Genomic DNA, 11,254 nt, shown 5'->3' on the forward strand with positions numbered 1-11,254 from the left:
CCCATTCCTAGAGGTGTTTAAGGTCAGGTTGGATGGGGCCTTGGGCAGCCGAATCTAGTGGTCCATTTTCCTGCCCATAGCAGGAAGTAGATGATCTTTAAGGTCCCTTCCAACCCAAACTATTCTACGATTCTATGATCCTGTAAGTCCACTCTTGCCACCAAGAAAGACAACTCTTCAGCTCAAAGATGTTTAAAAGAGAGATTTAATTGACCCACTGCCAGGAACTCTCTAGAAAGTGAAGATATTTTGATTGCACTTGCAGAAACACCATTTTTTAGACCAATATGCTAACATCTGGAGGACATTTATCTGAAACCTTTGCAAACATTAGCTCTAGGTGGGCTGCTTTGAAACTTCCTGCTAATTTTTCTAAGCGTTTGCTTCGCTAAGGTTTATGCCAGCAACGCCAAAGATCCCGATGGGATCTCTCGGAGCCAAACCATCACCGCTCATCCTTCTGGGCAGAAGCGGGTTTGGGGCGCGCGGGGCGGCGCTGCCAGCTCCCCACCCGCTCCGCACGGCTACCACCGCGGTTTTATTCCCAATTAAAACTTCTCGGCGCCGCTTTCAGCAGCCGTGAGGGAGCCCTCCAGCAGCTGTTTTCCCCCGTCCCTTCGCCGCCCGACGCGGCTCCACGGTGGCAGCGAAGGGGCGGCGGCGCCCCGTCCCCGCGGCGCGTTCGGGGCGGAGCGGGGGGCGCGGCGGGACGGGGCGGGCACGGCGGGGGATAAGGGGCTGGAGCGGAGCGGCGGGCGGCCCCCGGCACTGCGGCTCCCCCCTCGGCGGGGGATAAAGGCTGGCGGGGCGGCGGGGCGGGAGGCGGTGGCCGCGGAGCCCCCTCGATGCGCCTGGGCGGCGGGTCCCCCCGGGCTGCCTCGCCCGAGAACGGCAGCCGGTGGCGGGCGGCGGAGCCCGGCGGCAGCCCCGGCCCCGAGGCGTGGTCGGGGGCGCCGAACGGCAGCCTGGGCGGCTGGGACCCGTTCGGGCGGGATGAGGAGCTGGCGAAGCTGGAGATCGCGGTGCTGGCGGTGGCGTTCGCGGCGGCGGTGGCGGGGAACGGCAGCGTGCTGCTGGCGCTGCGCCGCACGCCCCGCAAGGCGTCCCGCATGCACCTCTTCATCCGGCACCTCAGCCTGGCGGACCTGGTGGTGGCTTTCTTCCAGGTGCTGCCCCAGCTCTGCTGGGAGGTGACCCACCGCTTCCACGGCCCCGACGGGCTCTGCCGCGTGGTGAAGCACCTGCAGGTGTTCGGCATGTTCGCCTCGGCGTACATGCTGGTGGCGATGACGGCCGACCGCTATATCGCCGTGTGCCACCCGCTGAAGACGCTGCAGCAGCCCACCAAGCGCTCCTACGGCATGATCGCGGCCGCCTGGGCGCTCAGCCTGCTGCTCAGCACCCCGCAGTACTTCATCTTCTCGCTCAGCGAGGTGGAGCGCGGCTCGCGGGTGTTCGACTGCTGGGCGCACTTCATCATGCCCTGGGGGCCCCGCGCCTACGTCACCTGGATCACCGGCGGCATCTTCGTCGCGCCCGTCCTCGTCCTCGTCACCTGCTACGGCTTCATCTGCTGCCGCATCTGGCGCAACGCGCGGGGCAAGGCGCGCCCCGGGGCGGCGGTGAGGGGCGCCGGGGGCCGCCGGGGCGTGCTGCTCGCCCCCTGTGTCAGCGGCGCCGGGACCATCTCCCGAGCCAAGATCCGCACCGTCAAGATGACCTTCGTCATCATCTCGGCGTACGTCGTGTGCTGGGCGCCCTTCTTCACCATCCAGATGTGGTCGGTCTGGGACCAGCGCTTCCCCTGGGTCGGTAGGTGATGGGGAGGCAGCGCCTTGGGCTCCTCCGGGGCACCCCCGAACGAGCCCCTCTGCCCCAGGAGGCCAAGAAGGTCAATGGCATCTTGGCTTGTATCAGAAATGAGGTCACCAGCAGGTCCAGGGAGGTGATTCTCCCTCCGTACTCGGCACTGGTGAGACCGCACTTTGAGTACTGTGTTCAGTTCTGGGCCCCTCACCACAAGGAGGATGTTGAGGCTCTGGAGTGTGTCCAGAGAAGAGCAACGAAGCTGGTGAGGGGGCTGGAGAACAAGTCTTATGAGGAGCAGCTGAGAGAGCTGGGGTTATTTAGCCTGGAGAAGAGGAGGCTGAGGGGAGACCTTATTGCTCTCTACAACTGCCTGAAAGGAGGTTGTGGAGAGGAGGGAGCTGGCCTCTTCTCCCAAGTGACAGGGGACAGGACAAGGGGGAATGGCCTCAAGCTGCGCCAGGAGGGGTTCAGGCTGGATATCAGGAAAAAAGGTTTTGCAGAAAGTGTCATCGGGCACCGGCAGAGGCTGCCCAGGGAGGGGATTGAGTCACCTTCCCTGGAGGTGTTTAAAAGACGGGTAGATGAGGTGCTCAGGGACATGGTTTAGCGGCAGATAGGAATGGTTGGACTCGATGATCCAAGAGGTCTTTTCCAACCTAGCGATACTATGATTCCATGACGCCCTCCGCCCCGCAGGAGCCTTGGTGCGGCGAGCCGAGCGGTGCCCGGGGCCGCGGGAGGTGCGGGGCATGCGGGACCCCGGGCAGAAGCGGCGGCCGCCGCGCTCTCACCCCGAGCGAAATCGGCCGAAATGCGCTGCGTTAGTTCGAACCGTTTTCTTCCATTTGAAGGTGCCGATGAATAAAACTTCAGAAAGCTTTTGTGTTGCCACTAAGCGTACACACATCTCTACCGCGATATGAGCAGGGGAGCTTGCTAACCCTGCTGTCCTGCGACTGCCTTGCATGTGCTACACTGCTGTCTCATAGCCTGCCCTCAACTCTTGTTCTCAGCAGGGCATCACCTCTGGGTATCGCCTCGAGTCAGATTGAAACAGCAGCAACTTCGTATTATGGTGATAACTGTTCCTCTGTTAAATCTGCCCGAAAAAAAAAGTTTAAAAGTTATCGCAGGGGGGAATGACAGGCAACATAGTAAACCCTGTTTCCTTGTAATGAAAAAGATGTAAATAAAAATTTGGGAATTCATAATCATCGAATAGTTTGGGTTGGAAGGGATCTTCAAATTATCATCTAGTTCCAACACCCCCAACACCCCACCCCCCCGCAATGGGCAGGGACATGTCCCACTAGAACAGGCTGTTTCTTGTTATTTTTTAATATCCCCAAATCACCATTTATTGTAGTGGAAGCATCAGCTGCCTCTAATATGGGACTAAAGGCTAAAATGGAGGTACTTACAGGGAAATAAAGGCTTGCAGAAGAAAAAAAAATTTTTTTTTTAGTTCAAAATAATTGAACAGGTGAGTATTTGGTAGGTTTGTTTGAAGAGATCCTTGAAATCTACGGAACTGCGTAACACAACAATTGTGCTTCTTTGGAGATTCAATATTTGCAAAGAAAATTCTCTAATAATTGATTAGGCTAAATATGTATTTAGAGTATTTGATAATTTAATTAGTTATTGAAGGTAAGATACTATAACTGTTTTATGGCATAGTGATAACTTCCATTTTCCCTTAAGTAAAATTTGTTCAACCTCTGAAATACAGATTTGATTCACAGGACAGTAGTTACTTGAGCATTCAACCCTTTACAGCATGCAAAATTATACAGCAAAATGTAGTATTATTGAAAACAATGGGAAGTCAGTGGGAATTTTGCCTTTCCTCCCAGGGTACCCATTTTTAAAACCAAAGTCTGAATAAAACCTGCAGTATTTAAAGCATGAGCTTATCTCCAGTGGATAAACAATAGTGAAAACAGGACTAAAGCACTGTTTTGGATGGATTGCCACAAAACTTCTTCTGTCACAGGTTTTTGAAGTTTGTTGAGACAAATTCCCATTGATTTCAATGGCAGCTTTACATAAATGAAACTTTCCCTATTGCGTCCTCATTATGCATTCCAAATGCTGCTGTTCAACCTTTGGAGGTAGAATTATTCAGGCAAATAATTCCAACAGTTCATGAAGTAATTGACTGAATGGTACAAATGTTCTTTTGATGATTAAACCACTTTCTTCCCTCCTCCCTAGATTCTGAAAATACGGCAACTACCGTCACGGCTCTGTTGGCCAGTCTGAATAGTTGCTGTAACCCATGGATCTACATGTTCTTCAGTGGGCATCTCCTGCAGGACTGTATACAGAGCTTCCCTTGCTGCCAAAAAATAAAGCAGACACTGAGTAAAGAAGATTCAAACAGCAACAGCAGGCGCCAGACTTCTTTTACCAACAACAGAAGCCCAACCCACAGCTTGAATACCTGGAGAGAGTCGCCCCACTCCAAATCAAACAGTTTCATCCCCATTCCAACCTGAAACACTGCTTGGGAAGGTTACAGCATAGCACTTTGTGCTGGTCAAAGGCACCGGTCATGGTAACAGGGAATGACTAAGATGGTTGTAAGACAGAACTTCCCACATTGCTCAATAAGCTAATCTGCAGCATGTAAATTATTTCTGCAAGGTATTTAGGACTTGGGGAGTTTAATCAGGAAGGTGTGACAACAGTAAAGCTATTATTTTTCTAAATAGAATTTATTATTTTAACTACTTTTTGTTTCTAAAATACTAAGTGCATTGTTTGCTTCCTTTTCAAAGCAGTAAAAATAGTGGAGTCGGCACATGTTGGGGTAACTCCGCTCTGTAGTGTTAATGCATAAAACTTCTCATGATTGTCAGCTGGAGTCACAGGGAAAGAAGATTATATGAGTCAGATCACGATTTAGCCTTAAAGACAAGAAGAAAAGACTTGGGAGAAATATCTAAGTGTCCAGATAAGGAACAGGCTGTGAGTTATTTGGAGTTTAATTGATCATACTGCATTATCTTGTAAAGATCTAACAATCCTCAGCTAATGAAATTTAACAGCCCTTGTGAAAAGAAATCCTTCAGTGCTGTTGATGTCTATATGTGTATTGTGGAGTTGCATTTTTGGGGTGACATTTCTTGCCTTCAAGTTGATGAAAACCGTACAGCATTTTTTTGTGTATGTGTTGTTGCACCTACCTTGATGTTTTTAAACTAATTAAAAAAAATCTGATAAATAAGTATAATAAGCCGTGACTTACAAACAGATACATCAAGAAAAGTCATCAGGACTACCAGAACCACTTGCTTTATGGGTAAAAATTGCATATTTTTTTTTAAATTCACTAAGACAGCTAAGATCAAACCACAATTGGTTGTCAAACACATAGCCCCATAATTCTGGGAGAAGGTGGCTGTTTGGTAAGAGCTGAAGAATCAGTATATTCAAAGACACAGATCTCAGAATCAAACTTAAATGTCTTCTGGAAACAGATAAAAATTGTCAGTGTTATTGGGTTTGGGGTTTCTTTGAGAGGGAGCAGATCATGACGATATAAGCCTTAAATCTAGCAGTAAACTGCAACAAAAAGTCATCATAACACATTTACTAATTATAAAGCATTCGAAGTGTGCTTGTTTTCACTGCAATGCATGCTGAGTCAAATGTAGCTCCTGCAGCTTGTGAGTAATCCTGTTATGTCTTTCCATGGAGTCTGTCTTTCACCTGGAGACTGGATTTTGAAGCTCCTCGAGTAAGTTTTGCTGTGGTTTTAAAGTCCTGAGGATCAGTTTGAGAAGTAATGATACCTGTCTGCTCCTAAACCCTCTGGATCATGAAATCCAGGCATAGCCCTAGCACCACACAGGACTTCTGACACCATCCCAGCTGGTTCGCTGGAGCAGTGGGTAACATGCATTCTTATGTTTTCAAGGAGGAACCTCAGCAGTAGGTTTCCCTTTTGGTTTTTTTTTTTCCCAGCAATGCCAGCTGAATAAGATGATTACTTTCGTAGTTGCTTGAGGAGTGAAGAAAAAGGGGGCTGCAACTGCAGCTTTCACTGTGGATGGTGCTGGGCCCATGCTTCTCTCAATAATGGTAGCAGAAATTAATAGAGCTACGTGCCGGATGAGACTATATTCAATCAAGCGTCCACTCTGAGCTCCCAGACATACCAGTGACTGTTCTAGGTAAGGAATAGGGAAGAATATATCCCAAAAAAACCCCAACAACAAGAAAAGGTTTTGATTTCACTAGAGAAAATCTGAGATCTTTCTACATTTAATATTATCGTTTCTGCTCTTCAGGAGAGCAGTCTGGTCTAGTGTTTTGTTGTTGTCCAAAACACTAGAACACAAAGGACAGCGTGGTGACATGGCTTACATTTAACAGACAATCTTTTTGACCACCTTTACACCGATGTGACTACAGCTCTCACCAGTTACGGCTAAAGGTTTTATGAACCTGAAGTTATATTTTAGTCCAAAAAATGCATGCTGTGGCTTTGGGGGTGCGTGTGTATTTGTGCACATTATATATATTGCGTATATTTTGCAAGTAGGTAATTCACTATTACTGAAATTGCAAATGTTTCAAGTTAAGCACACTATCCTTTACCTAGCTTGCTATTTGTGTTACTACTCTTTTTGTACATAAAATATATCTATTAAAAAGCAATTAGCTGTACTAACAGAATTGTAATGGTTGCGGAATTGAATTATCTATTACGCTATACTCAGAAGACAAAGAGAAAACAAATGTAGAATAATACTGATTATAAGACTAAGCTGGGTAATGATGAATATATATTAAAAAAAAGACTCTAAACTACAATTTTCAGCTTCTTCCAAATATGTTTCAACATCTAGATTTACATTTGGGGCTCGTCGGCATAAATGAATCCTGTGAGTGTTCTACAGTTTCTCCAATTAAATTGATAACACTATTTAGCAGCATTTGGTTTCCAGGCATTTTTTGTAAATACTGAGTTTTGTTTTTTCACATAATTGTAACATTGGAAGATAAAAACTAAATTTTTTAAGTGTCAATCTGTAGAGATGCATTTTTTTTAACAGTTGCTTTGGGTTACCATGCGGGCACACTAATGAAAAAAGAAGGAAACATGAAATTATGAAACCACTGCACATTTTAAACATGGAAACTTGCTCTAATAAACGTCTTTATTTGTTTGGTGAGAAGCATTTTGTTTCTTTTGCTTGACTAGATTTCACAAGGCCAGAAATATGTCAGGTTACACTCCCTGTATTTTACAAAACGTAAAACTTATTCATTCATTTCCATGAGTTGTTTCCGTGTAAAGCTGTAATGTGTGAACAAAACCAACAAAACTAAAGTGATTCTCTGTTACACATGGTACATGAAGGACTCATGCAAAGATGGAATGTGCAGTCAGCTTTCCACTGTATGCTGCTATTATTTTTAAAACATGTAACACAGTGCTTATTCATATTTTGGAGTGGTTATTTCATTATTTTTTCTTAATTTAGTGGAACAAAGGATTTAGCTTCTAATGTAAAATATGATTGAACAAATGAGCCTGCACTCTGGTATTTGTGCTTGTGTTATGAGAACTGCAGCATTTTAAAGAAAATTAGATGGCAGAAGCGGAGCATATGAGATTATACAGAAGATGGAAATTATTTTATTCTTTTAAATAGCAAACTTAAGTTGCCAAAAAGCTTTTTTTTTCATTAACTTATTTTTAAATTTGTAGGTAAACCTGTTATTTGCTTAGAAAAAAAGAAAGGGATTTTTTTGTGTTAACATGTCAATATAAAGTCTACAAGAAGACACAGTTCACGTGTGCTGAATCCTGCAAAGACAAAGGTTTTGTCTGCAGCAAAGCTTGTGGCCAGTTCCAGATTGTCCAGATTGAATGACCTTATCAAAGTACACGTTTTCTCCTTCCAATTCATGCATATAGAAGCAAGGGCAGCTGGATGTCGTCTCAGGGCATGTACTCGTGACCCATCTTTGGGAGGTGAACCCAGATCTTACAGTACAGCTATTGCTGAAATACAGATTTACTTTCTGAGTAGTGTGAATTCTTACAGAGATGTCCTAAACTGAATTCCCCACCTACAGAAAGGACTAATTAAATACAATGGCCTCTTCTAAAAGGTATCTCCATGAGTTTCAGTGTACAGTTCCTTTTATAGAGGATGGAAAGATGTCTGTTCTGTACGTGGAAGGCTAAGGATACAGAAAGGAGTTTGGGTGCTCAAAAAGTAGTTTGGAACTTTAGTTACTGTTACAAGACTGTTTTCTGGGGTTTTGCTTAGGAATGGGCTTCACTGGAAAATGCAGCACTTGCTGCTTGGGTAAAGGAATTACTGGGTACACAAATGAACAAGTTCAAGATCCAGGAATAAATGACAGCTGCTTCAAAGGGAGCAGTCCAGGCTGGTTCAGGTAATGGTCCCTCACACGCAAGACTTTGTCCAGCTAGTCTTGAAAAAGGCAGAGAACTGTCTGAGATAGTGTAAGTCAGGCAGAATGGTTTGTGCAGGTATGTAAAACAAGCCAACAACAATCACGACTAGTCCCTGCTGAGCTTTGCTAGAGCCAGCCAGCATGGGTCTGCTTCTCCCAGGACTAATCCTGCAGAAAGTCCTGGATCAGTGCTGTGTTAGTGGATTAATACCATATTGCTGGTTTTGCACAACTGTCGTGTCTCGGCACAAACGTGCTCTGAGTAATAGTTTACGTGCAAATTAGCCTTAGGTCTTCATAAGGACATTTTTAGCTGAATTCCTGACACAGTCCATTGAGTTACTCTGTTTCTGAAAAGCAAGGCTGTAAGGCAGCATCAGGAGCTCAGAGCTCTCTTGCTAGCCATACAGTGAGATTGGCAAGCCTCTGTAGTTCCAGTTGCACCAAGGTGTTACTAGGTGCAGGCAGAATTTCTTCTAAACAGGGAAGATTAGAAGAATCTTTTGCACATTTTCAACCCATTGTCCATTTCCAAATTTTTTGGGGGGAGGATGGGACCGACAGGGCAGGAAGGACTGGAGATGTTGCACTTTCTCACAGCTCTGAGAGCAAAGGACGGTATTGAAAAAAAATTGTCAGGATCAGTGGAAGGTCATCTATGAATTTCCTGCCTTTTAATTGCCTTAGGTTTTTCCCTTTTACTGATAAAGTAAATGCAAGACTGCCTTCCCTTCCATTTCATGCCAAATTAAATCAATCACAAGAACAGCTTTGAATAGATGTGGTTCATTATGAGTTTCTTTAAGGTGTTAACACTATTAACAATGGCACACGCAGAAATTGAGATGTTCTCTGACTGCACAATAAGGACTACTATTTCGTAGTATGTCTGTTGTGAAATTTATTGTACTCATACCTTGCAACAGGACAAAATGCCTTTGAAATCACAGTCCTCTTTCCATGGCAATATTTTATATACTTAGAACTATAAAATTTTATTTTTCCTGTTCAAATGCGCTAGACCTGTGAGACCTACTGTGTCACCTGCTGAACCAGGAGCTTTACTTCTGCCACTGGTCAAAAAATACAGCCTTACCAGAACCACAGGAAAAGAACCCCCATGATTTGGATCCCATTCTAACTTAGGAATGGCTTGTTAAAATATTTTTCTTCTGTGTTGTTCTATTTGATAGGATTCACTCCAGGCTGTGGCCCTTGAACCAAGGAGTTTTCAGTAGAAATCAGGAAAAAACCCAATAGCTGAGCCTTGGAACTCGGCTAGGAAAGATTACTCCTGCAGGTCATGAATATCCTGGGCAATGACATTATATGGATGGAAGTTTACCTCAGAAACCATCCTGCCATCACTGTTCCCCTTTGTGTTCACCTGCCTCATTCCTCTCTTGCCCTGCTGGCTGGCGCAGGTAAGGAGCCACTGCTGATCCATGTTCTCTGTCATCTATTCCCTCTTACAAAGGCTCAGGCAATGGTGGGACACTAGAAGGTCTGGATTGTACCTGCAAGTGATGGTGGCTGCATATCCAATACTGGATAAGTTGTTAATTTACTGGTGCATGAGTTATCTATCACTAGTTCAGGGTAACAATGTTTATCTTCCTCCATAAGTTCTTATAGGACACATGGATAAGAAGTGCTACCTCTGACTTCAGTATTCCTTTTAAAGCAAAGCACTGGCAATGCAGTCTGTAAGAGGCCCATCAGCTTTTACACTTTTGAAGCCGAACATGACAAAACTGGTATTACAAACTACTTGGTTTTCTGGGGCATGAAGCTCATTCTGGAAGATAAGGAATAGGTAACAACAAATTGGCACAGTGGATGCCGCGTCCTCTTCCATCCCTACTGCTTTGATTGCTTCTGCTACAGTCTTTCCACAGGGACCACAGGTGCAGCAGCAGACAGGGTTGTTATTAAAACACATTCATTTTAAACCCCTTTTGGAGGGAAGAATGTGAACCTTACAAAAAAAACCAAAAAAACCAAAACCCAAACACAGTGAATATTGGTAGAGGGATGAACTGGTGCCTCAGAGCACAAATAAAACATGTCTTAGACCAAAGGTAATTTGAAAGTATCAAGACGCTTTCCATTTTGCAATTGTTAGGTATGTTACAAATCTAGTAAATATCTCTGCTGAGATGGCTGGCTACAAGGCTATGTCTAAAAAAGGACAATGATCTCTTCAAGTTAAGCTTTCGACATGTGATTTGTGGGGTCCTGGCACCCACAGTGCAGAGATGTCCTATGGGAAATGTGGGAAGCCATAGAGCTTTCAGGGAGGAGAAAGGAAGAAGCCTAAATTCCAATCCCCTTTTTGGAAAGAGGTGATAAAGTCTGCCTAAATCATAATAGATGCCTAAATCTTAAAGTTAAAAGGCAAGAGCCTTCCCAGTATTTTAGAAAGATTTTTGTTGAAGAAATTGTGGAAGTAAGGATCAGTGAATTAAGAACTCAAAGGATTAGGAGGCGTTTAACATTGTAGCATTCTTATCAAAGGGAGAAACTTGCTTAGGCACTGCTGAAATGTTTTTCTAAGAATGCTGACTGTACAAAATGGGAGCAAAAGTAACAAAAAAATCAGATAGCATATGCTCTCTCCTGGCTTATTGAGGTAACTTCAGCAGAGTTCTGCGGTAGGTGTCTGAAAACTAGACTAGCCACAGACAAAAGTATGCTCTGAAATGCTGCAGGTGCTGGTCACCTCGGAGGAAACCAATGATTCACTCTATCATTGGCCAAGATTGGAAAAACAAGGAAATCAAATAATCAGAATAATTTGCCACACAAGTAATTCTCTTCCAGAGAAGGAGTAAACATTATTAAATATCTTCCATAATATTTTCTAAATGTGAGACAGTTCAGTGTTTCCATGGGAGCAAAGGAGTCTTACGCAACGTGCTAGAGCTAAGGATTGAGTTCAGTAAAACACTTGGGCATTCATGTGGATTTCAGTCCTTCTGGAGTGTCATTATCTCAAGTA

At 44.8% G+C, this 11,254-nt stretch overlaps 1 protein-coding gene across 1 annotated transcript; it reads left to right on the forward strand.

The window, feature by feature from the left end:
• The first annotated feature begins 799 nt into the window (after positions 1–799).
• Positions 800–5,998, forward strand: AVPR1A (arginine vasopressin receptor 1A). The gene is made up of 2 exons (XM_054056862.1): positions 800–1,812; positions 4,027–5,998. The coding sequence occupies exons 1-2, from the start codon at positions 846–848 to the stop codon at positions 4,308–4,310; spliced, it is 1,251 nt and encodes a 416-aa protein (XP_053912837.1). The 5' UTR covers positions 800–845; the 3' UTR covers positions 4,311–5,998.
• Positions 5,999–11,254: the final 5,256 nt, after the last annotated feature.

This window comes from Cuculus canorus, chromosome 1, assembly GCF_017976375.1.
Source record: "Cuculus canorus isolate bCucCan1 chromosome 1, bCucCan1.pri, whole genome shotgun sequence".
Classification (NCBI taxonomy): Eukaryota; Metazoa; Chordata; class Aves; order Cuculiformes; family Cuculidae; genus Cuculus; species Cuculus canorus.